At 36.0% G+C, this 27818-nt stretch overlaps 2 protein-coding genes across 9 annotated transcripts in view; both read left to right on the forward strand.

Moving 5' to 3' along the window:
- Nucleotides 1-27815, forward strand: part of LOC114881117 (uncharacterized protein PF11_0213-like) — a 34875-nt gene extending 7060 nt beyond the window's left edge. Inside the window, exons 1-3 of one of the 8 annotated variants that reach the window (XM_029197759.2) lie at nt 23640-23757; nt 23873-24032; nt 24219-27815. In XM_029197759.2, coding sequence (XP_029053592.2) covers nt 24030-24032; nt 24219-26792 — 2577 coding nt within the window. In that variant the 5' untranslated portion in view covers nt 23640-23757; nt 23873-24029 and the 3' untranslated portion in view covers nt 26793-27815. The other 7 variants (XM_029197758.2, XM_046285051.1, XM_029197763.2 and 4 more) reach the window with 7 other exon arrangements.
- Nucleotides 5816-12562, forward strand: LOC114881120. The gene is made up of 2 exons (XM_029197779.2): nt 5816-6183; nt 12065-12562. Exons 1-2 carry the CDS (start codon nt 6175-6177, stop codon nt 12416-12418), a joined length of 363 nt encoding a protein of 120 aa, XP_029053612.1. The 5' UTR covers nt 5816-6174; the 3' UTR covers nt 12419-12562.
- Nucleotides 27816-27818: the final 3 nt, after the last annotated feature.

Here is a 27818-nt window from a genome sequence, read left to right on the forward strand (position 1 = left end):
GTGCGAGTCACGCACGAGAAACTCGTCAAATTTCCAACAAGTTGGAAACCGATTCGAGCTCGTGCATGCTACATGCGTGCACGCACATGAAACATATACATACACGATTCGAGCTCGCATGCGAGTAGTATTCGAGGGCTTCTCGCACCGTGTACATCGGCCATTATTCTGTCTGTCGTCGTGAACGCTGAAACACCATTTCTAAAACGATGTCAAAGTGGAATAATCATCAAATGATGACTTTTATTCATCTTTATGAATCACATCCGTGTTTGTGGAAATCTGATTTATCAGATTATAAAAATCGTGACAAACGACAAAGTGCATTAGAAAATATTGTAGCAGAAATGAACATACCTAATTTTACATTAGTTGAATGTAAAAATAAAATTAAAAACCTGCGTTCACATTATTGTCAAGAACTCAAAAAGATTAAAAATTCAATGAAAAGTGGTGCTGGAAGCGAAGAAGTATATAAACCTTCGTTACCATGGTTCGCCGCTCTGGATAGTTTTCTACAACCACTTGTAACACAAAAAACAGTACAATCAAATTTGGAGGTAAGTAATTTATTATTTAACAAAAATTTATTAACTGACTTAAAAAAAGAGGTTTCCTGTTTCATTTATTTGTATGTATGTATACATGTTCGCGATTAATTGAAAATTGATACCAAAAAAGTTGAAAGAATAAAAGAAAATAACAATAAATGAATTAACTTCAAATACTAATTTATTACAATCATTAAAGAGAAGAAAGACAAAAATGTTATACATATTGTTAGGTCGTAAGATATCGTTAATTAATCATTCTAAAATATTCATAATACTCATTTCGTATATTTATTTCGTGTCTTGCTGGATTATGTGCAAATCGATCTACATGTACACTTGTTAATCCCCGTGTGATTTGTTTCCAATGACCCGAGACAATTTGTCCAAACTCTGTGTTTTCTCTGTCCAGAATTTCTCGAGGCCAATAATTTTCATCTTTGCACGTTCGAAGCCAATTGTGTAAGGAACATGCAGCAAGTATAATTTTTTCAACCTTTTCTGGTTGAAGTTTAATGTCGTTTTCGAATATTCTAAACCGCGTTGTCAAAATACCAAACGCATTTTCAACAACACGTCTGGCTCTACTAAGTCGATATTTGTAAACTTTTTCCGCCGTACTTAAATCTCTTTTGGCAATTATGCACAAAAAGACCCTAGACGCCGATAATGTTGACCTTGACATATGTTGTCAAGGTCATGACCCAGAGTAACCTTGACCTTGAGAAACGTGGCGGTCGCGATCCGTTAAAAAGTTACGAAGCATTAAAGTTTTCGCTTTTTTTCGATGTTTATTTGCACGCAGTATCGTTGATTGGACCAACTTCTGTCGGGAAGTAAGTAGAATAGAAAGTTATTATATTTTAAAACGCTGAAAATATTTTGTCATTCCTAGAAAAAATCGTAAAGTTGCTACTTTATAATTATATGTAGAAAGGATGGTACCACCGTAAGGGTATACAAAATAAACTACTCAGATTAGACTTTTTAATATATATATTTGAATATCGCTATAGCTGTCCTAACTGTTCTCTGCTCGAACGTTGCAGCAGGACTGCCCTTTTCCCTGCTGCCAAGTTGCCTCTCCCCGGAAAATTTAGAAAACCCCTATCAGGCCCTCGAGGTAATTTATGGCGGGCCTGTCCTCTCACTCTCCGAGGACCGCCGTTGCCGCTCTCGTTAGGCTGCGAAAGACGACATTTTGAGAATCGTCCATAAACATTCCTCACATATATAAACAGATTACGGCGGTCGAAACCTAAGGAGTATAACGGGTGAACTAAAAAATCAAACTTAACCCAGATAGCACAGAAACATTTCATGTATGTCCATCGAACGTCCATGCTGGACGTTTCGTACATACGGAGAATGTCCCGTTAACATCCATATGTCCTCTATATACATATCCTGGTTATGTCCTTTAAAGATCCTAGGAAGGTGTCTGTTAAAAAGTGGAATGTCCAGGGGACGTCCTGTGCGTACATTCTCAGGATGTTTACTGAACGTCCTAAAGTAACATTCTCTGTACGTTGTGTGAACGTTTACAAAACGTTGCAGAACGCTATACTAACGTCTTGAAAGGCGTACAAGGAACGTATTCGGAACGTCCGAAAGTAACATTCTCTGTACGTTGTGTGAACGTTTACAAAACTTTGCAGAACGCTATGCTAACGTCTTGAAAGCCATATAAGGAATGTTTTCCGAGCATTTAAAATTACAAAACGTTTTCTGTACATTTTTTTATAATCTTTATTTTTATTACATATTTATTATTTATTTTATTATTTCTACTACAAATCTTTTACAATGATCTTGTTGCGTTCCGCAGCTCTCCTTAGCCAAGACTGTATGGACACCATCGTTTCTTTCTTATTTTTGCACACTTTTGATGTTTGTGCTGCGTCTAAACAACAGAAATTCAGTTGAATAATATATTCAATTCGATACAAATAAATATAAAAAATAACATATGATGGAATCCGACTACATGTTTTTCATATATGTATATATATCGCAGTTCACCAGAGTCCATAACTGCGACACACAGGTTGGAAGATGATGGGGGAACGCAGCGAGCTCTCTGCTAATCGCTTTCCACTTCGTTTGGGAGTATCGTCAATCAGGGCGAAGATGCGTACTGGAGATGCGCGAAGAACGAAAATTGGTCTTTTCGCAGTTATGGCAAGTTATGGACTGTGGTGAACTGCGGTATATACATAGAATTGTATGCACAACCATTTCATAAAGAAGAATGAAAAATCGGTATGCATCGTATACGAATAACATATATGTTGTCGTCTCAAAGAAGGCATAATTACCTATTATTAAGAAAAATTAAGAAAAATTAAGGAATTAAGTTAATTAAGAAAAAAGTGACACTTACCTGAGATGGCAGAAAAACTCGTCAACACACTATAAACACCAGTAAGAAATACTAATATTCACTCGTAATATGACGATCGTCAACGCTTGAAATTCACACTCAAAGTGTATGGAGACTCGCTATACGTCTTGTCGCAACAACGTTTCACGAAAAAGTGTCGATGGTGTGTCATATTCCCAAGTTGGAAATTCCGCCAATCGTTTGTCAGCGCCCGGGATCTGTTTTCTGTTTAGGCCTTGTCATAAAACAGCAGGCCCCGAACTTCGGTCGTTTTCGCCGCGCGGGTGACGTACGGGTCATTCTACCCTATTTTGGACATACGCCTCATCTATGTCCGTAGGACTTTCAAGACGGACGTTCCGAGGACATACGAAACGTTCGCTCTACGGACGTCCGTAGGACTTCCAAGACGGGTAAAGCCGGGTATCCACCAGTATCAAACGCCCGTATCGTATCACCGTCCCGAACCCTTTTGAATAGGCAGACGTTGCCTCGTTGCATGCCACAGCGTGCTACGGCTCGGACAATAGTTCTTCGTGTCTTGAAATAAACTCCTATAGGCGAGAAGTTTCGATTTGCTGCATGCTGTTTCTTTAGTGTAATTATCCAAACCATATCGTGTTTGGTATCATTTTAATCAGAAAAACGTCACAAATATCTTGGTAACAGTTTTTTAAGAAAAAAATGAAAAATAACAAAGTTCAGTCGTTGCATTAGTATTATCTCACTGATGTATCCAATTCCAAATCATATTATTTCGTGCCTCAAGTGTCATGTTTCCACTTGACATAGCATTTCGGGCCTTCGCCTGGGTATGTTGTTTTTACGTTTCAAGTGGTTTCCGAACCAATCCTTTGAACGACAAGAAACCGACAATTTTCGGATCGGCCCGTTCCTTCGCCTCCGTATCACAGACCAATAGAACTTTCGATACTCGGCAACGGAAAAATCTCTGGAAAATTAACATTGTCCTTTTTCAATAATCACACAGGTGATTATTAACATTGCTCTTTTATGTACAGCGTAGCACCGAAGATAATTGATCTGTTTAAATATATTTAGACGATAAAATTTGTCTAAATTAAATTAGATTAAATTCATAAATAATTTCATCGCTTTTGAAATGAATCCAATAATACCGCAAGATTTCAAATAAATTGAAACCCAAGTGACGGCACGAAACGCTATGTCAAGTGCCAACGCATGAACCTTTCCTTCGATGCAACAGCAAAGAATCGACAAATTTTTCGGATGGATCCGTTGCCTCCGTTCCTTTGGAACGGCACGCAGCAAAACGAAACTCCTCGCCTGTAGCGGCCCAGTCCTATTGCCTAACCGTTTATATCAAGAAACGAAGAAATGTTGTCCGCGCCGCAGCATGCCGTTGCATGCAACGAGGCAACATCTGCCTATTCAAAAGGGTTCGGAACGGTGATACGATACGGGCGTTTAATACTGGTGGATACCCGGCTTAACGTGCCACGTGTAAAGCAGTACCGTTTGAAATGGATACCACGGGCGGCCAGCGGGACGGCAGGCCCAAACTTCACGCGCGAACAGGACCCCTGCTGATATTTCCCACTGAAGTGAATTTTTCCCGTGAAAAATCTCCAAATTTGTTAGCGCAATATCTCGAAAACAAATGAAAATCAAGTGTATACATGCAAGCATAATGAATTCGACTTCAAAAACACTATCAAATGATCGAAAGGAAAATATATAGTTCCATTTAAAAAACCAAACTTTGCCATTATATTTTTGAAAATAATAATGCAAAAAAAAATTCGTCTACGTCAAAATGTTGCACCCTCTTACCACGCAATGACCACCAAAGCAATTTCTTGTATCTTTAATAGTTTAGGAAATATTGGAGTGTTTCCAGTTATGCGGGACACACTGTACAGGGTCTACCATTTATCTCGCAACCCATGCGCGCGCAAATTGATGAAAATGGCAACAGCGCAAAAATTCTAGAGATGTAAAAATCCGTACAGTTAAGTTGGTAATTGATTCGGGATACGAGTACACCGAGTTTCATCGAAACACATATTCACGCCGGAGAGCCGATTGGCGAAGGGCACACAAAGGAGGGATTGCAGCCAATTGACTGCCGTCGTGAATATGTGTTAGAGTCACATGCCGCGACAAGATCGATGAAATCCAATGTACTTGTATCCTGAATCGAATCTCGGACCACAGTTCAGTTGATTACCAACTTAACTGTACGGTTTTTACATCTCTCGAATTTTAGCGCTGTTGCCATTTTCATCAATTTGCGCGCGCATGGGTTGCGAGATAAATGGTAGACCCTGTATGTATGTATAGGAAAAGGTTGCTTAAAACGCGAAAACGCGAAAAAAAGCGAAACTTTAATGCTTTGTAACTTTTGAACGGATCGCGACCGCCAGTTTTTTCAAGGCCAACGTTACTCAGGGTCATGACCTTGACAACATATGTCAATGTCAAGGTCAAGGTCATCGGCGACTAGGGTCTTTTTGTGCATAATTACCTCTCTTTTTTTCGTAAGGCTTCATTATTCGGGTTGTCAACGGGAATGCATCATCCGTAACTATTATTCCATTTTCCGGAATATTGAGACTGTTTTCGGTGAGTGCTGTGTAAAATTAGAATTCCGAAAAATTCCACCATCTGAAAAACGACCTTTAGCTCCAACATCTATATATATATGTAAATCGATAGTCATCGTCCACAAGCGTCATTAATACTATACTGTACTTTCCTTTATAATTATAATAATCCAATCTACTGTTCATAGGCAAAATTATATTCACATGTTTTCCATCTAAAGCGCCAATTACATTTGGAAAATTCCAACGATGTTCGAATCTGCGTTGAATACGCTGCCATTTTTCAAGCGTAGAGAGTACCTGTAATAAAGTAACATATTAAACATGATAAGAATATATATTTTTCATTTTTAGATCGTTGATCACATAAATGTTACTGAAGACGATGCGACGAACGAAACCAAATGAAAGAACGTTTCAGATCGTAGTACAGTGGTACCTCGGTCTGCTTTGGGATACGTCCAATTTGGAATGCATCCTGTTTGGACGTGACAAATTTTACTCGGTATACGACATAAACTTTTTGTGTGAATTTTGCGTCATTTTTAAATAATTATCTCAGAGGAAAAATTAAATTAATAATCAATTATATTCGGAGTTGATGTACAATTAACTGACTGATCATATAAGCAAGGATATCATATAACAAAATATGGGAAAGGTTGGTTTGGTATACACCCCCGTTCATAAGTACCGGACATCTTCTAAAACAGAATACTCTTTGTAAAATTTTAATTACTTGTAACTTTTTTTTTTTTTTTTTTTTTTATTAAGCTTTCAAATCATTACATAGATTTATTCGCTTTCAGGAGAAAAAAAAAAAAAAAAAAAAAAGGAAAGAAAGAAAGAAAAAAAAAAATTATACAAACAATTCGTACAATTCATACTTTCAGATTACAGCTTTTAAGAAAGGAAAGAACACATGTGCACGCAGCAATATAGGGTTCCCTGAGTAACAAACTCATTTTAAGAGGGAACTGGAGCTTTAGATCTAAAAGTTGCTTAATTAATTTAATCCTTTGAGAATCGTATAAAGGACATTGCCAGACGATGTGATCAATGTCTTGAGGGCTATTAGAACATGTGCATTTTGGGTCGGATACAATGGAGACTCGGGCGAGAGACGCAGCCAGGTTATAATGATCAGCTCTGCAGCGATTGATTGTGACAATCAGTTCCCGTGAGAGCTCTCTATTGTGGAACCAGGGTTTCGAACTTGCACTGTGAAAGTTCTGAAAGAATTTTACACCCTTCTTTGTTCCTAGCTCGGATATAGAATCCCTAGTGTCCAAAACCATGGCCTTTCTGAATGATTCGCGTGCATCTGTAAATGGAATTTTATACGAGTTAACTGTGTTTGGATTGGAGTTGCTCGCTGTCTTGGCTAGAGAATCGGCAAGTTCGTTCCCAAGTATTCCATGATGGGACGGAATCCAGTAGAATTTAATGCAACCTGCCTCTGATTTTTTATGTAAAAATTCGAGATATTTCCGTTTGATCTCGAGTATGTGAGGGTTGGTTTTTATATCAGAGACAGGGTATGACAGACTCTCAAGAGCACTAAGGGAGTCGGAGAAAATATAGTTATAAGAGCTGGTGTTGTTAAGAGCAATGTCAACTGCGTCTTTAATCGCAATACATTCGGCGGTGTATATAGAAGTATTTTTGTCTAAGCTTCTTTTGATAGAAACATCTAACTTTGGACAGACGCAAGCTGTACCAACTGACGGAGATTTTACGCTTTTACTTCCATCTGTGTATATCAAATATGTGTTTTCATTGTCTATATTTTTAATTTCAATGTTCGGATTGCTGACATACTTCATTTCCTGACCTAGAGTTTTGTCTATAGGTATCAAAGTTGTGGACACATCGTAATCATGACAGTAAATCGGGTAATGCTGGAAAATTAAGAGGCTATGACCAAAATTCATCAAATCGTTGATGCATGTTTCAAAAAGTCTTTTACGCTTTCTTTTCTTTTTTTTTAGTACATTTGTAATATCTGTGAACTGTTTTACAGATGGGTAAGCTTTCATTTGTTAAAATTTTGACCAAGTATGTGTTGCACAGAAATTTACTTCTGTCCTGAATATAAGGCAGTTTCGATTCTGCAAGGAGAATATTAGTAGGAGTAGTTTTTCGATAACCCAATGAGAGTCTAATGGAGGTGTACTGGATTTGCTCTAATTTGTTTTTGTAGACAGAACGCGTTGGAAAGTATATAAAGCAACCGTAATCTATTATCGAGCGCACATAACTTTTGTGAAGCGTGAGCAAAGTACTGGGATCTGCTCCCCACCATATACCCTGTAGAAATTTAATAATATTAAGCGCTCTTTGACATCTGGTCAGCAGCTGATTCATATGGAAGGTGAAAGTCAATTTGTAGTCAAAGATTACACCTAGGAATCGCGTAGATTCACTCGATGAGATGGAGCAATCATCGATTTTAATAGAAGTTTCACCGGGTAGAATATTATCTTTATTGAAATGGATTAGTATGGTTTTGTGTGGAGCGAGATCTAGCCCTATATTAGACAGATTATTCCCTATGTGAGAAATGGCGTTTTGTAATGAGTTTTTGTTAATCGAGTAAAGAGCTATGTCATCAGCGAACTGAGATATCGAAACTCTGCTAGAAATGCCTTTCACGATGTCAGCTACGTAAATTATATATAGAAGAGGGCTCAGTACACCTCCTTGAGGGACTCCTTTATAGGTGTGTCTGCATGCATTTGTTTCATTGGTGAAAATAAATCTTTCATAGGTAATGAATTTGATAAACTTAATTAGTACGGGAGGGCAACCTATTTTGGCCAGTTTGTCAATCAGAATGTCACCATTAACATTATCGAAGGCGCCGCTAACGTCTAAGAACGCTGCATACATGTGTTTTTTCCTTTGAAATGTTAGCTGGACATTTAGCGTTAAATTTAACAGATTGTCTAAACAACATTGGCCTTTGCGAAAACCGCTTTGACTACCGGGTAGTACATTCTGTTTTTCGATCCACCACTGGAATTTGTTTTTCACAATTGTTTCAAATAATTTACAGAGAGCCGATGTTAAAGCAATTGGGCGAAAAGATTTCCCGTCGGGCTTACTTATAAAGTGCACATAAGCTTGTTTCCAGCTATCGGGGAAGTCACTGGTCTTGTACATCTCATTGAAGATATCGACTAAAAGTAGTTTGTATTTAATTGGGAGTATTTTAAGAACTTGATAATCAATTCCATCTAACCCAGGTGATGACTTAGAATTACGAGAATCGAGAGCTATATTGAATTCAGCAAAGTTAAAATCAGATTCGAGGAACTCATTAGGACGACATTCTGGCATGAAATTAGGATCAGACGGTACCCATGGGGGGCAAATTTTGTTTAATGCTAGAGCTTTATTTTCTAACTGAAGGTTTTCAGAAACGTGCGATGGGTTTGTTTTAATCCACTTATTTTTTAAGATTTTGCAAGTGTTCCAGACATATCGACTATCAGTTTGTAGGTTTATTGTTTTAGCGAATTCAATAAAGCTACTTTTCTTTTTTGTTTTAAAGGTTTTTTTTCGCCAATGCAATCAGCCTTTTATATTCAATGAGATCTTCAAGAGTTTTTGATCGCTCCCATTTTTTGAATGCCTTGTTCCTGAGTTGCTTTATTTCATGGCACTCCTTATCCCACCATGCAACAGGATTTCTATGCGTTCGCGGACCCACAATTTTTTTCTTGGGTGTATTATTAACTATTGCTTCTTTCAAAACCTTTACAAAGGAGTCATATTTTTGACTAGGTGGGAGAAGTTCATATTCGGCGCAAAAAAATTGTGGGAATGCTGAGTCGAGGTGCAACGCGAAATTTGCCCAGTCCGTCCGTTTCGAGCTGAGTTTATGGGATTTTTTACAATAGCGGATTTTTTGTGCGCTTACGCTAATATATATGGGATAGTGATCGGATCCCCAGGTATCATCATTCACGTTAATATTAATTTTATCGGCTACATTGTTACTTGAAAGAACCAGATCGATGTTAGATTTAGAATATTTATCAATATGAGAATACGAATCGTGATTGTGAATAAACAAGTTGTGTTTTTCAACCATTTCTAACAGGTTTTCTCCATTTCTGTCACTTCTATTGCAATTCCAGTTAACATGATGGGCGTTAAAGTCGCCCATCATAATATTGCATTGATCTGTTTTGAGATTGGAAAAAATTTTACCCCATTGATCAAGAGTGAGAGTAAGACCAGGAGCTCTATAACAGACTATGAGGTTGAAGGCTGGATTAGTATTGGTGATTCTAATACCACAGATTTCAACAGATTCGTGGGGGGACATAATACCTGGTATTTCCTTGTATGCCAAATTTTTCCGAATCAGCAATAAAATCCCGCCACCGGGTGCGTGGGTTCTATCTAACCTGAAACTAATAAATCCGGGGTATTGCAAGTTCAAAATGGACGGACTGAGCCAGGTTTCAACGCAGGCAAAAATGTCTACAGTGTGCAAAATTTGTTGAATTTCTTCTTTACGCTTCAAGATGCTCCTTGCATTCCAGTAGAGAATTTTTAAAACGTCTTCTTTATTAGGACCCATTTTTGGATAGATTTAGTGTAAATGATTATGCCTCCTGGTCATCTGTTGAGCTTGGATCTTCGGAATCGGGACTTGCCAAACGTTTAATCATTTTGGTGATGCGACTTTTTAGATTTCGCTCCGTAATATGGGAACGAGCGTCCATGAGCATAGCAATAAGAGCTGGAGTGTCGGAAGTGAAGTTTCTGGCTATGCCAGGAATATCGGGGTTTCCATAAGTGTCTTTCAAAAACAGGGAAAATTCCTCAAAGTTAAGCGGATACACCTGAGCATTACTGATAAGGTGATTTTTAGCAGGGAGTAGCTGAGCGTCTATTTCGTTTTGTGTGCACTGTTTTTTGTGTGGGTTTCGTTTGATTTTCTCATGAAAGAGTTGTTTTGGCTGTTTCGGAGCGGGGTCGCCCACGTTTGACGAAGAGTTTTTCCCGTCGACTTTATCGGGGTCAGAGCTGCTACTCGTGGTGGTGCTGAGGGGCCTTTTGATCCTTCCGGTAGTAGTGGTAGGCAAAGGTGGTGGCATCTGGAAGTCTGTAGCGCTAGTCTGTTTGGTTCCATTTGTATTAACAGCCGAAATTACTGTGTATTGAGAATGTTCTGATTGTTCCACTATTGACACTTTTTCCTTGTTGATAATTTCTGGCTGTGTGATAGCCGACTCTTCTTCCCTGTCAAGAGTATTATCGTTTGAAGGCACAACGGTTGGGCACAGACGAGCGATGTGTCCTTCTTGTTTGCATACGAAGCACGTTGTTGTGTCTGTAGTAAGATAAACCCAATACGTTGTGTCTTCATACGTGATTTGCAGTGCGTCCGGAAGGTTTCCTTCACATTCAGGTTTAATGTAAAACTGCCTTCGAAAACTAAGAATGTGGGAGTACCCAGGATCAGTCATTCCAGCTCGTAAAAATGTTATATTCGATGTGATGTCGACTCCTCTTTTCCTTAAGGTCTCTTTTATTATGTCATGAGGTATAATGGGGCAAACATTGGATATTATAACCCTTTTGTTGCTTCTTATTAGGGGACGTATTTCGAGGTCATACTCCTTTATTTTAAGTCGTTTATTACATACATATTCAACTGCTGACTTATTTGACAAAAAAATACATATTCTTCCATTGGAGATTCTTGAAATGAACCGGATGGAGTTTGAATCGATTAACTTCGCCAGTGCATTTGCATATTCCTTTATAGAAACGCCTTCCTTGGAATCGACAATAATGGCTTGATCCTTTTTTGGAAATACATCATTAGCAATAACTTTGGCATATGTCTTCTGATTACTCGCGTTTGTCTTGGTGGCTTCGTTTTCTTTATTACACTGTTGCTGAACACTTTGTTGGGAGTTGTTAGAGTCAACAACCCCCATTTTGGGGTTGTTGCTGCTCATGCAGCTTTCGATTAGAACTTTAATTTAACTATATAGGGCTTTATACAATATTTCACTGTCGAAAATCAGAAATCACACAGAACACCAACACGCGGCCTATGTTTACACCGGTAGAGACAGAAACACGTCTGCTCGCTTCGGGATCTAGAACCGAACTCCTACTTGTAACTTATTTGAATCTACGGAAGACATATTTTAAATTTTCATTACAGGCTCGGATAAAAAAGTTAAAAAATTGCCTTTTACTATTTTTGTCGTGATTGCGACTAACTTTAATTTTATTAAAACGACAAAAGCACATCATCTAGTATATTAATTTTTATAACTCCTCAATAAATCTCAAGTCATTTGGTCCAATATTACAAAGAGTATTCTATTTTAGAAGGTGTCCAGATACTTATGAACGAGGGTGTACGTTCTATTCGGTATAAGTCCAAACATCAGGAACAGATTAAGGTCGTATACCGAGGTACCACTGTATAATTTTTATCAAACAGCATCAAATGAAACAGGATAATGTTTTGGACGAACCAGTAACCCAAGCTCGAACTGTTTCAGCAACAATCAACGAGCCATGAATCAACTGTTTGCGCACAACCAACATTTACTGGACACTCTAGTTCAAGAAACACGAAAAGAAAAAGAGACGGTGACGAAGCCGGTGAAAAATTTCTATCATCGGCACTACATAGATTAGAAACTATTTCAGCTAATGCAATCGCAACGTCTAAAAAAACCGAATTTGATATATTCGGACAAAGCGTTGCTGCGCAATTAAACAATATGACGTTGGAAGATGCGCTTCAATTGCAGTTGGAAATCCAACAGTTAATTACCAAAAAGCGTATAAACCATCGTATGCAGCTATTAAACAGACAACTACAACGAAACAATAACAATAGCCCTTCTTAATACATATTTCAAAGTCCTTTTCCGTTCTAAACTATCCAATGAGCAGGTACTTCTGATTTTTCCCTTTCTACAGATGATTCTATGATCACCTATTTTCAATTATCTTAATTGTATATATATTTATCAAAATATTAAAAAATATTAAAATATTAATGCTATTTATATCACAATATTCATCAAATAAAACAATACATAAATATTACTATCCTGTATTTTTTATACTTACCTGTAAATATTCTTTCAAAACTGTTGTCAAAGCATCACAAACTTCAGGTATAAAACGGGATATTGATAGTAAATACTTGGCACTCGAAGAAGATACATCAAACTATTATATTAAATGAGTCACCTGAACATAAACAACGTAAAGTAATTTCTAATTTAAGTTTTGATGACATAGGCTCTCGCATATTTCTCCGCTTTTTTTAAATAAGTGGGTGCACATTTTGTAATAAAACATTAAAGTGGTCTGGATTAATAATTGTAAGTAAGTCTAAATATGTTTCGGAATGCAGCCACATCTTCGTTTCGCAATTCTTTTACTAATTGATCAGAAGCTCCAAAATATCTACGTCTATCGATCCAGTTTTTTACCCACACTCTTCTGTTTTGTTTTTTTTCTTTTTTGTTTGTATTAACTTTTTAATTATACATATGTATAAGCACTGAACATGACGCTAACTATAGCAACACCTTCATTCACAGACTTCATTTTAAGCAGTGAGGTCGAATAAAACGCGTTGGTACATCCAATTTATATCTCGAACCGTGTCAACACCTTCACGCATGCAAGTTTCGAGATGCGTGCCACGAATGCTCTTCACAAATGAGATTTCTCGCACCGTGTACATCGGCCATAATTGTCAATCTAATTGGTATATAGAGAATCTTCGACAATAAGTGGAAGAAAATTCAAGGAGTAACTTTAAAAATTCAAATAAGAGAAAAATTAAGAATGACAGCGTGAGCGGTTTTGTGTTTTATGTATTATCATAGAAAAAATTCAGTGGAAAACATCTGAAACCGGCAATCTGCACAATACCACCAGTTGAACGTTGCATCAGTAAGCCTGGTGCCTACAAGCTTGTTGACAAGCATTGAGTATTACTCCAATGAGTGTTCTCGCCGAAGAATTCACGGCCACGGTGCATACAGCATGGAATGTGGAAAATACCAAATGTTTTAATTTAGGAATTTGAAATTTAGTAATTGCGGAATTGTCTACTCATCAGTGCTCGCGACTTAGTTACTGATTTTGACTATTATTATACACGCGCTTGCTGATCCATATTCAAGTATCAATGCTGTACGAATTGTTGGTTTCAGGTGCTTTTGTAAACAGAAAAAAAAAAGAAAAAACCATGAACGCATTTTCATCCTATTCTGACCTTAATAATGACCCCTTACATTTTTTCTCTTCTGTTGTTGTGTTCGCGTGTAAGTCGGTCGAAGCCAATAAACACATGTGCTTTCTTTAGATGAAAAAGAAAATACTTTATTCTTGGCGGATTTTCCACCTCGTTAAATACGTTACAATATCTCTTTTTGTACATCTCACTCATCATCTCTTTCCTTATTCCATTCTCACATCCGGTGTCAAGAGGGGTTCACACGTCCACGGTAATGAGGACCCGCCTTGACGTATATCGTAGTCTCGGTCATGATAGTTGTCAAACACTTTATATGTATAAGTACATTACATATTAATGTTCTAGAATTTAGGAATATGCTGTTGGATAATATAAGATATAATATTCGGATAATGAAAATTCTACTGGCAATGAGTTTGAAGTAGGAAGAAATAACAAAATTTTTATTGTTGCAGGCATTATACGTGTATAAGTCGATTACGTTTAAGATATATAGAGTTTCTAGAGGAACAACGTACGAAGAATGACAAAAATCACAAACTTCTTGAAACATTAAATAACGTAGACGATAATCTTGAGTTGATGACTGCAAAAATAAATAGGCTTAACGTTCTTAAAGTGAGTTTATTTATTTTCAATAATATAAATGTTGAAAACATATAGCACCATCGGAATGCTTGATTGCAATTTAAATATGGTTTATTTTTGTACATTTGAAATCTACATAAACAGGGTGTTTCGTTTACCTTGTCTACCTTAATATCTTCATTATTTTTATTGGTACAAAAAATGTGCCAAGATACAAAATTGTTTGGTTCAAAACGACAAATATTTATTTAGGAAAATTTTTTATGATTATTTGCAAAGCAAACGACCTCGTCGAGCTGAATGGCCTTGAAATATGATGCCAAGATCAGTATTCTGAACAAATTTTCCCTATAAATATTACCGTCGCTTGCACAAACATATTCGATATGTATACCTATTATATTTTACTGTTTACTACATGTGCGTTATTAGTCTGCGGTATTTCATAGTACTTATCTAACTACATAGGTATGTATCAAGTCTGGAACCGCCAGTATCTCAAACTGTTAAAAATCCTATCGGTGTCTGCATAAGAAAAGAGATTCATTTTGCAATAATATTTGATTATTATTGAATGAAAGGTTTGCTTAAAAGTTCAACACATGTGCTCTCCCTGCGCTCTCACTTTGAATTAATTGAACGTAACATAACCTAATTTATCCTTGGGGTAATTCAAACAGTGGTATCCTGAATTTAACCCATTTCTTCCAGAAAATATTGTGAAGCTAAACTTCGTGTTGCGTGTACGCAACACTGGGAAGAAATGAGTTAATTCAAAAATGAATCAGGTTAGCTTGGGTTAAATTACTTTGGGCTGAGAGTGCAGAAGAAAGGGCAGAGTTCACGTGTTGAAGTTCTAAACAAATCTTTCATTCAATAATAACTAAATATTATCACATGTATCAACTTTACTGTAAAATGAATGTCCTTGCGTATTCTATATTTAGTAATTTTGTAATTTAATAACTTTATTTTTGGTTAGGTTAGGTTATATTAATATTCCGAGAATCAAGTGTTTGAATTTTCAGTTCACCCGTTGCACGAATAGGAGCCGAACTACATGGTGCTATTTACAGAAACGGTATGCAAGCGAGCCGGCACACATACGGCCACGAGCGCATACGTATAGGCAAAATTCACAGTACATACATAGTACATAGTAACAATATCCTTTCGCGAATATCTCGCAAACTAATCGAGTCCGACATAGCTTACAGGAAAAAAGTTATTTAAATTATTGAATTTTACAACACATCTAAAAATCATCAAAATCGGAGGGGGAGTATCTCATCTACAAATTCACCGTTTCTTACACCAAAAGTCTTTTTATGCAAGATACTCTACTTAAATAAGAAGTATTAGTGGTGGTCAACCATTGCACCTGCTATTCCAAGCATAGACCCATCGGATCTGTTTCAAGAATCACGTGGCACTTTAGGCGCTAATAAAGTAATGATCACTGCCACTTCCAAACCAAGCGAAATTTCTTGCACAAAAATTAGTAAATTTGTAAGCGCAGTATGTTCGAAACTATTTGAAATCAAACGTATATATACTACGTATATCTCTTCATGGTCACTTCGCGTCATAAATGTCGGGTTTTGAGTTGAGTATTTTTGGAACATGTAATATTTCCAGACAACATATTTCAAGATCATCGAAAACGGTGAGGTGTACTCTTTTCTGAATAATTACAAATTTAATTTATGTTATTAAATGTATCTTTTTACTGTCAACTTTATTTGTTAATAACTTTTTAATTAATACTGAGCGATGGTTAATACCTTACGAAATTTTCTCAGGAAAGTGTCCTTATGATAACATACATATAACAAGGTCAAGGTGATTGAAAGTGCTTCCTCTATCATAGATAATTACCAAAAGAGTTATTCAGAATGTTGACTTCGAAAATATACACTTAAGAACTATATCCGTGCTGAAAGTATTAAGGTGGACAAGATAAACGATACATCTTATGGAATGGGCATGGACCCCACGAGAGCATGCGTGTACATTTACGGACTGCTGTTATGGGCACAAACTCAAACCAGTCATTTAGAAGCAAAACTCGGTAAAATTTAGAAAATAAAATATTTTAAATAGTGTTACGTTTCCGTCTCGGAAATTTCCTTATTTGGTGTCGGATGTGCACACCCAGCATAAACAGTCTTCTAGAAAATTTGAGACCAACGCAAAGCAAAAGCGCGGTCCCTCGGAGTCACGTAGAGTCCGTCCCCACCACCCTTTTTTACTCTAATTTTTTGGTATAAAAAGGGTGGCGGCGAAGGCACTTTGGGTCTAGTTGAAGTCTAGAAACGGTTCGATACACGTCAGTACGTTTCTCTTACGGATAATCTCTCCAACAAGGAAACTCAGCAAGGTCGGGTATTCAAGTCCCTTTCAAGCACTCAATAACTATACAGTACGTTGTCTACTGTTAAGCATTATTCTGATCGTTGTAGTCCGCCCCCGTTTGCTCGCGTTCGTAAAAACCGAGAAGGATTAGATTCTTGCTTTGCGGAATCGAAACTAAAACTCTTATTCAGTTCATTTAAACTTATAAATTAGAATTTAACTCGTAGAACACCGCGACAGTTACACTCAACAATTGTAAAGTCCCAGCAAAGAGAATAAATTCGTATTATTTAACTTATTTATTTTTGTTCAATTATGTTGACTACATAGTCCAGAAAACCCACTAAGATGTACCTTTACCATTCGGGATACACTAATCAAGTTACGAGACCTAATACTAACATTTCCTACGGCTTGCTACGTTAGCCATACGTAGGTTCGTCAGCATATCGCACTCCTGAGGCTCCCTACGTTAGCCATACGTAGGTTCGTCCTCACGTCATCACCTTTCCTGTGGCTCCCTACGTTAGCCATACGTAGGTTTATCTCCGCGTCTACTTCCTTAGGCTCCCAGTATTAATAACAGCACTGGCTATGCAGCCGCCTCCTCCGGCTCGTAACAATAGGAAACGAAGTTTCAACAAATAAATTAATTCTATTTTAATAATAATATGTCCGTGAGAACACGGTGCATGGAGGTGCAAGTAACAAAGAATTTCTCAATTAGAAAATAAAAAAATCTGAAATTTTAACGCCTTCTAGTTTCCAAATTCCTAAATTTGAAAATTTGAAATTTCTATATTTCTTATTCCTTAATTGTTAATGTCTAATTGTTACACTTACCGAACATCCCAGTATCCGTGAGCTCTCCAATTGGCACTTGATCTACCCATCATCGATCTACAGTATGAAATAAAATGAAATGAAATAATTGTATTCGTTAATATTTCGCTTTTTGTTTAAAATATTGTTTTAATTGACTGCGTAACATCTAATATTTTAATTATGTATTTCTATTTTGGGTGAACTTGTAGAAAAGTCGTTCCCCCTCCGATTCTGATCATTTTTTAAATATGTTGTGAAATTCGACATTTTAAACAACTTCTTTCCTATAAACTGTATGTCGGACTTGATTAGTTTGCAAGATATTCGCGAAAGAATATTGTTACTACTACAGTGAATACCGCCTATACGTATGCATCCGTGGACGTGTGCGCATCGGCTCGCTTGCCTACCGTTTGTTTAAAGGTGGGTACAGCCATGCAACAGAACACAGTAACGTATCTCCGTCGCGCAACATCGGACGAAACAACTTTCGGTGATCAAAAGTCGATTTTCGTGAATTCGAAAATAAATTATTTGCGTACATGCATAGAGAATAAACTGTAGTTTAACGTAGTGTAATCCGTTTTTTCATATTTGCTTCCGTTTTGCTGTGGTCCGCACTCAAAGTCAGTAGAAATTCTTCAGAACGAAACGCTGATGATATTACCCGTAACTTCAATGTACCATTTTAAAGAACTTTACTCGGAAAGATAAAATTCAAATGAATTATAAAGTTTACTAAATTAGTTTAGATTCTATTCAGTGCATAAAGTAAGTTAAAATGTTAACAACTTTTTAAATAATAGAATCTGATTGAAACGAAGTACATTTAACTAAAATTTTGACTTTGTGTTTGATTTTAAAAAAATGTCGCAACTTGCCACAGGTTTAATTATTACTGCAGGAAAGAGTGAACCTTCCTCTATCAGAATCAGAAAAAATTGGTTGCCCCTGCTTACCCCCGTTCAAAAAAATGGCGATTGAAATAAATTACACCCATCTTGGAGTTAAAATATACATATTTTTAAAACTAAATTCTTGTAGAATCATTTGCCGTCGACTATTTTTTATTACAAATTGTAGGCGTTTAGTGGAGGGGAGAGAGTTTCGTCTCCCCGGACGCCCTGAGTTCGGGCCGGGGAGCGCTAGGTGGCGACGAGATGATCGGTGTTCTCTCGCAAGTGCTTTCCCGGCATGCCGTTCGGATATAATATATAAGTTCCGAATAGCGGTACGATAGGTGTCTGGGGCAGGGATCGTCTGTTGTCAGCCCCACTGACCAGTCGGACAGACGATCCCGAGACGAAACGCCCTTTCTCTCTCCTACAAAACAGTATTTCAAAAATTATAACCATTTAAAATCCATCATTTTTTTCACTGACTATAGCTTAGAAGAAAAAAGTTGCTTAAAATGTCGAATGTTGTATCATATTACACTGTACTTATAAAAAAGGCGCTCCCCCTCTGAATTTGATGATTTTTTAAGTTCATCCTATTTTGTTTTTGGTAATGAAAATGTATTGGAAAATGGAATGGTACTAAAATGCAAGACACCATAATATTTGGCAGAATAAATTCATTCATAGGTTATATACTACTCGCATGTAACAAATTAAGTATATGTACATCGCTAAAAAGTATCGGTTAGTAAACAGTAAGTAGTTTATTTTATTTCAAATCATGTGTATAATTGAAAAAATAAAATACCTTATTGTCACAATTATACGCATTATTAATATTAGTGAAAACCCGCATGACAAATCCGCGGGCACTTGGGCGCCTGTAGGGCAATAACGTGTGCATAACTGCTTTAAAGGCACTTCCATGTCAATTTACAATAATGCACAGCATGTAACTATAAATATGTAAGATGTATATTTCACCCTTTTGCTACGACCGATCTGTCCGCGGTATCGCTCTCACTGAACGAGACGCTGCGCGAAAAATGTATGTGTACACTGAGTTGCATTGAACTTGTCGCAGTGAAGTTGGCTACAAATTCACTAACACATTCACGCAGCGTCGGTGAGCCAATGGCGAGATCGGTTCACCGACGCTGCGGCGTGAATGTGTTAGTGAATTTGTAGCCAACTTCACTGCGACAAGTTCAATGCAACTCAGTGTACACTGAGTTGCATTGAACTTGTCGCAGTGAAGTAGGCTACAAATTCACTAACGCATTCACGCCGTGTCGGTGAGCCGATGGCAAGTTCGGTTCACCGACGCTGCGGCGTGAATGTGTTAGTGAATTTGTAGCCAACTTCATTGCGACAAGTTCAATGCAACTCAGTGTACATATATTACGGGTGGACTTAAAAATTAAATTTAACTAATTTTCATGATTCTGAATCTCAGTATGTATGTCAATCTCAGTATGAGTTCAATGCAACTCAGTGTACATACATATGTATAAGAAAAAGTTGTTCAAAATGTCTAATTTTACAACATATTTAAATTTCATCAAAATCGGTGAGGTGTAACCTAATCTCAATAATTACTGAAAGTTGTTCAAAATATTGAGTTTTACAACATATTTAAATTTCATCAAAATCGGTGAGGTGTAACGTAATCTCAATAATTACCAAAAAACTGGCTGTAGTTCCGAATGTCCCCGGTCGCAGATCAACATGAAATTTGAAGGGTTGGTTAGGATTAGGTAGACGACCCCAAATATAAAGTGGTATCTTCGGCTTCCTATTAGTTTCCGAGATATTAATTAAAAAACTTTCGATACAATACGATACATACATAGACTTTTGCCTATACAGACGTAACTAACACAGCCAACTTCGCTGTACCAACCGTCATCGTCAAGTGTCGAACAACCGTTGACACTATATGTACTCAGATAGCACACGATGTCTTAAAGACATCCATTTTACGACCATTGTTGATCTGAACGTCTTACGTCCTTAAGCCTCGTACTGATTTGAGCATTCGTGGGCCGAAAACGTTCGTTTGGGCAAAAATGCTCAAGTGAGTACGGCCCGTTAATGTGTTCCCGAAGGCCCTGGGCACGAACGAACGTTTTCCAACGGCTGTCGATCCATCAAAGGATATTCGTGTGAACAATTTTACTGTGCCGGTTACAAATTACCAAGTACTGTTAGTCGACCGCTGTCAAATTTACCCTTCGGAAAAACTCAGTTTATGATATGGCCTGATGAACCGTCATAAACTGATTTTCGAAATCCGGAACACTTTTTGATATTAATTGTTTGGATACTTTAAACAGATACTGAAGACTCGTATATGAATCTCCCGTTGCTAAAAAACGTAGCGTTATCGCTAAGCGTTCTTTCACCGTCACAGCTTTTCTGAATCTGGTGTCGTTTTTTTAAATTTTGGGGCCGATAGCGTTTATTAAAAATTCAAAAGCTTCCGATGACATCCGCACAAAATTTTTAAAATGTCCACTAGCTTCTATTTGCAAATCTCTAACTAGTTTTTCACCACTAGAGGTTGCTCTATTTTTATACATCTGACTAATCCACCATCGTTTATCTTGATTTTTTCTTCTTCTTTTTCTTTTAACTATTGTGTTCATAATAATATACGCTGCACTGGCGATCGTGACATCTGTTCCTGTCGACATTGTGACTTCGATTGGTTTACGGTAGAAAGAACCTTTCTACATAGAACCCAGATACAAAGGTTTACGGTACCCCAGGTAGAAAGGTTTGCGCGAACAGCCGGAGAAATTTCACGTTCGTTCGCCGAGAGCATTCGTTTGGGCAAAATGCACAAGCTGGAATAGATATCTTTAAGATGTTTTAACGATGTCTCTGTGCTATCTGGTTAGCGACATCGGCTTCCGTTTCTATAGGGTGTCCTATGTAAAATCCATTTTTTTTTTTAACTTTTTGTAACTCTTTTCTTTCCTTGTCGTATAATAACCAAGCTAACCAACCAACCAACACAACAAAAATCGTTAGATTAGGTTAGGCTAAATAAATTTCCGACCACCGGAAGACGGCCGATAACACTGCAACAGTCGTCGTATCTCCAAAGTTTTGAATAGAACACCTTACAGATAGTTAGGTAGGAACCCCCGCACAGTGGTCTAAAATCGTCAAAACACGGAAAAAAGTCAAAATTTCAACTTCGTTCAAAGTTAATGAAATTTGTGGGGTGTACTGCTAAATGTACGGACAAATAGATATAAATTACAATAGGGTATTCAGAATTTTGTAGAAGAGCTTTGAATACAGAGAAATATGCATATCTTACGACTGCATGCTTTTGTTTGAAATTAACCAACCTTGCATCATGTCCTACCTTTTGATATTTAATAATCTGGTAAAAACTAACTTCACAATGTTGAGGATCATTCTTTCAGCTATAGATACATATGTGTAACAGTTATGAAAATACAATACATGTTTTAACTTTTCGAAAAACACCCATTTGGAAATGCCTATTTTATCATTGTTTTTGTGGTTTGACAACATTTACAAAACGAAAGTCACGCGAAGTCACGATAAATTTTACATAAGAATATTTGTTAAAACGTAATTAAGGTTTATAAATAAAAGTTTCTTGCCAATACTTGCCTATTTGAAAGTTGTAACAGTAAACGTGTCTAACGTACTAACGTATGTTAGTTTACATTCGAATTTACATTCGAGAACTCGGTAAGTACCTATAGGGGCTATAACGCGCAATTAAAGATATAATTGAGAAATATAAAAGCAATGATACTATAATGTAAGCATTTTTATTTATTTATACCTTGACACACAGAATGTCGTTGAGAGATAGTGTATACGTAGAGGGAAAGATAAAATACTAGAATATCGGTAACAGATGGTAAGTGATTGAGAGAATGCACCACTTAAAATTTAACAAATTCGGGATGGAGCCAAAGATATGCCTTCCGTTCGGCCGGCGGAGAGGGCTCCGCGGATATTTGAATGCACAGACGTTTATAGTAAAAAATTTCATTCAACTAAAAACCACAATTATAGTATACTTATTTTTTTTAACTAAATATGATATTACTATACCATAGAATTATTTGAAGGGGAATAGTATTAAGAGATATGAAATAATTAATTATTTAATTATAAAATGAGTATCCCACATAAAAATAGTTATCAGAATCGAATTCAGAAACCCAAAAAACATATAAAATATTTCATTGATAACATATAGTACACAAATAACAGGATTATGAATTTTTCCGCGTCTTGACGACTTTGGACCACTGTGCCCCGCTGCGTCAACGGCTGTTCGACACTTGACGATGACAGCTACTACAGCGAAGACGGTTGTGTTAGTTACGTCTGTATAGGAAAAATTCTATGCATTGTGCCGAAAGTTTTTAATTAATATCTTGGAAACTAATTGTAGAAAGCCGAAGATACCACTTTATATTTGGGGTCCCCCCCACCCCTCAAAATTTCATCTTGATCGGCGACCGGGGACATTCGGAACTTTATCCAAAAAACTTTCCACAAAAGAAGAATTTATGATTTCTTAGCTAATGATATCAGAAATGAACATTTGGAGAGCGAAACGACAAGTTCAGTGAGAGATACGGAGTGTGTAAGAGAGCGAGCGACTAGTCGTGCGTCGTATATCAAAGGTATTGTATGGAGAGCGACTATAGTTGCTCGTCGTAGCAGAAGGTTTAAGACGTATAACATAATTGGAGCGAAGCTTCTCTATAAACGACTGAGAGGCATTTGTTTGTGACTTTTTAACTCAAAAACTTGATTATCAATTTTGACCATTCTTTGCAAGCCGATCACAGTGGTCACTGTGTGTTTATATAGAATAAAATCAAAGATCGGTGGTGTCCTTGAGGAATGGTCACAGAAACCGATACCCATGTTAAGTTTATGAGAGAAATCGGAATTACGCTATCGCGCGAACTTTGAATTCGTGTTTCACCACATTATCACCAATTAAACACTATTTTTAATTGTTATATTGAGTCCCAATTCTGTTAAAGTTACTTTTACTGCAAATCAATCGCTTTGCTCCAGTATGTCAGCCACGAAGCGGATGGCGGCCTAGTAAAAAACTTCTATAAAACTGTAGAAAAGGCGCTCATTGAATTTCGTCTGTACGTATACATGCCCGTTATTTACGATTCCTGTCAACAGTCAACAGCACCATGTACATATATGGTCCGGGTGTTTTAAGCTAACGGCTGAGCTTAAAAGAATTTTGACTTGTGTGGCCGGCCGCCGTACGGTAGCCGAAATATTAACTTAACTTAAGCTATCCTAACTTAATCCACTGATTAGGTTAAATATATTATAGAAATCCACATTTTTATCAACCTTTACCTCTTATCCGTCTAGATTAGGTTAGATTAGGTTAAATTAATATACCAGTAGTCATAAGGCGGCCGGCCATGCAATTCAAAATTATTGAAGTTTGGTTTTTAAGTTTACCGTCACAGGTTTTTAAGTGACAGTGGCATACACTGTTACGGATGCATACGTGTAGGCAGAATTCACTGCATGGTAGCGATATTTTTTCGCGAATATCTTCAAAAACAAGCGAGTCCAACTGGTTTGTTAGATGAAAACAGTTGCTTAAAATGTCGAATTTTACAACATATTTAAAAATCATTGAAATCGGAGGGAAAGCGCCTTCTCTACAACTTCACCATAATTTTCAATGTATATAGTATATATTTCTTTTTCTAGGAACAGTACGAAGGTTATCATCGCAAAATTGATGCAATTTATATGTTACCAGAAAATACTAATAATGGAATTGATAAAATAAAAAAAGTCGAGGACAGGAATCCAAAGAGGAATGTAACTGTAAAATATTTATCTTCTGAAGTAAAACGTAAACCATCATCGCAAATGGTTTGGTTGGATTATCAAACGAATCCATCGATTTCTCTTTCTGCATCAAATTTAATTAACGAGGCAAAAGGCGGTCTGCAGCACACAACACAATTAAAACCCTTAAATCAACAAATCAGTAATACTCAGAATATGTTTCACATACATCAACTACCTCAACTACCTCAACTACCTCAACGAAATAGTATTCAGAATGTACCACTTGAGAATTTGTCGTTGCAACATTTTCAATATAAACTTCCGTATCGTCAAATTGATTCAGATTTGTACGTTTCAAAAACATTCTCGCATTTACCACTGAGTTCATTAAGTAAACAAGATGTTACATATTTGTCCAAATCTCCAAAACAAATGGAACCAATTCAAGTAAAATCTAGATGTACTAATAGCGACATATCATATCATAAATCGTTGAATGTACCTCAAAATCAATCCAAAGGTCATACTAATTTAACAGCAGGTTTACATTCTTTTCGACCAGAAAGTAGGAAAAATGTAAATTATAGATCTACACCAGTAACCGTAGAAAGAAATAGGCCTAGTACATCTCTATCAAGGACAACATCAAATTCATCAAAGTGTACTTTCCAAAGTTATTCGAATTATCCTTTAAGAAATGTTAACCGTTTGCAAAAATCGGTTGCTGATACACCTATGCGCTCACTGATGCTTTCCAATAATGATTATTTTCCTTCCAAAAATTTGGACGATATAAAAATTTCTCAAGAAAGTAAAAAATCTTCAGTTCAGGAAAGTGAAAGTAAAACAGCAACGATAATAGAGAATGAATTAGATAAATACATTGCTAATATTTATAAACTCCATCAGGACCATAACATGCAAAGTTTAAATTATGAAGAAAATAAAAATACTTCATTGGATAACGATCGACAGTATTACGAAGAAAACCAGTCAAATGAAAATTTGTCTAAAGATATTGAGGAGGTTTTAGCGTTGGCAGGTGATCTTGCATCAAAAACAGCAGATTTAAATGATGCCATTGATATTCCAATTTCAGAGAAAAACCGTGCTGTATATGAAGGATTCGAAACATCCGTAGTGGTAGAAAAAGATAAAATCAGTGCCGATACTACGTTGTATGATCCAAAATTAAATTTATGCGAAAATGTTGAAAAGTCTGAGCAACAACTATCTACATTACACGGAGACCAAAATATTGATTCTGTTGTCTTGTCAAATGATAAGTTCACAGAACAGAATGATGATGAAAATGTAATTTTAGAAGAAAACTTGCATCATGAGAAACCTTTTAAAGAACATGGCGTTTTTGTCTCAAAGGAATCACAACTCGATCATTGTTCCTTTGAGGCTGTTGAAGAATTAAAACCATGGGATTTAGATTCTATACAAAAACAAATAAAGGAAGCAATGTTAACTGTAGAAACTGAAAATGAATTTAGTGAAAATGAAATAATTAACAATATTCCTGAACTAAATGAAGATAACACAAAAGAAGTTGAAGAAATAAATGAAGTAACGATTGCAAAAAATCAGGTGGGAAATCAAGATTTTGAAAAGGAAACAAATTTAGATAACATAAATGATCAATTAAACGTACAAAGTAATGATTATCTTGAGTTAAAAGAGGACCCTATAGACAACTGCAAAACAGAAACAAGCGAGGTTTCTGATTTACCTAATAAGAGGTTAGAAGATGTACAATATTATATGAATAATGAGAACATCATAGAAAATTCAGAACCAGAGCATTACACATTTACTGAACAGAAAGAAATTGACAATGTACAAACAGATGAGTGCTATGAAACAAATGAAAGTAATGTACAAGAATATAATGATCAAAATTACATTGAAGAATCTAATCAAGCACAAAATTATATGGACAATTTTAAAACAGAGCAGTTTAATTTAAACGAAGAATATAGCTGCAACCAAAATATGTCATATGAAGTTAATCAAGACCTAAATTATGATCAAAATGTGCCCTCTCATGATGGTCAACAGCAAGAATATCAAGAATATGTACAAGAGTCAAACGAACATAACTCTGAAAATCAGTATGAACATGTTTATAACATACAGTCTCAGGAAAATTTAGATCAGCAGGATGCGTGTTATCAACAACCTGATCCAAATCAAGCATCTGAAACTAATGTGGATCAGTCTCATGAATATATGGATTTTAATCGATCAGAAATCATGCAAAAAGATGAAGATAAACCGAGTAAATATGAGCAATCACAACAAGAAATAGAAGAAGTATCAGAAAAGTTTAACGAGTCTCAAAATAAAAGTACAAAAGCACTAACTGAAAATGAATCAAATCCGAAAAAGGATGTAATCAAATCTTTATTAGATTCTGATACAGACAGTACAATTGAAAGAAATGTTTCAAATACAGAAAGCGATTTTGATTTTAATTAAAATGCTAGAAATATAGTAGTTCAGCTTTGCACAAATAGTAAATTTGCTTCTGTATTTTGTTTTTAATGCTAAATCAAATACATTCATAAGTAAATTAAAAAACAAATTTTGTTACAATGTGTTTTTATATTTGCTTTATGTTGCGAAGCAAATTGATTTTGTAATACTATTTAATCTGTTTTTAACTCTTACAGTTGATGTTGCAATTTTAATACATAAGGTGCCACATGTTACATGGAACCTACTTCAGCAATTCATTCAGCACTGGAATACAATAAAAAAAAATTTATATAAATATATGTTCTATCGGACCTTGTTTATTAAATATAACAAGTTTTATGTTGTACCATTTGATATCTGATTATTACACAGGAGTCAAAATGTCTATTGCATTTTAAGGTGTCATTGAGCTCGTCTTTCTCAGTACTTCCTTATATTTATCAAATTGATTGGAAACTTTGTATAGTTCTTATTCACGGAAGGAAGTAATTCATAAAGTATTATGATAGTTTAAATATAAAAGACATCAAAGTTATTTGTAAATAAAATGGAAAGACTAGTTCTTCTTAATAAAACTATTGCAACACAAAACTTACTGTTTCATAAACAAAATCAAACATTGCATATGTTTATATAAACTTTTTTTATTGTTTATAAGTATTGAATCAATTTCAAAAGTAAATTGAACATACTACAGAACAGCTTAGTATGTAAGTACATAAGTGAAACACAATTGGATTTTATTCTTAATATTTGCAATTTATTATATGTGCATGTACAATGCACATTTAACTCGATTCCGTCCTGAATGCCTTATAAGCTATATACATATAGATGTTTTGTTCATTTCAAAATGTATATTTTTTTAACAATGTAAAAAGCATAAAAATAGTTAATTGTAGAATGTAAACATATCGCAATTAAGAATTACAAAATATTAATGTATGTTTTAATGTAAAAATTATTAACTACTCCTGTATATTGTACACAATAAATAAGTCAAAGATTACGTTTACGAGTGAAGTT

The sequence above is a fragment of the Osmia bicornis genome, chromosome 3 (genome assembly GCF_907164935.1).
Source record: "Osmia bicornis bicornis chromosome 3, iOsmBic2.1, whole genome shotgun sequence".
Classification (NCBI taxonomy): domain Eukaryota; kingdom Metazoa; phylum Arthropoda; class Insecta; order Hymenoptera; family Megachilidae; genus Osmia; species Osmia bicornis.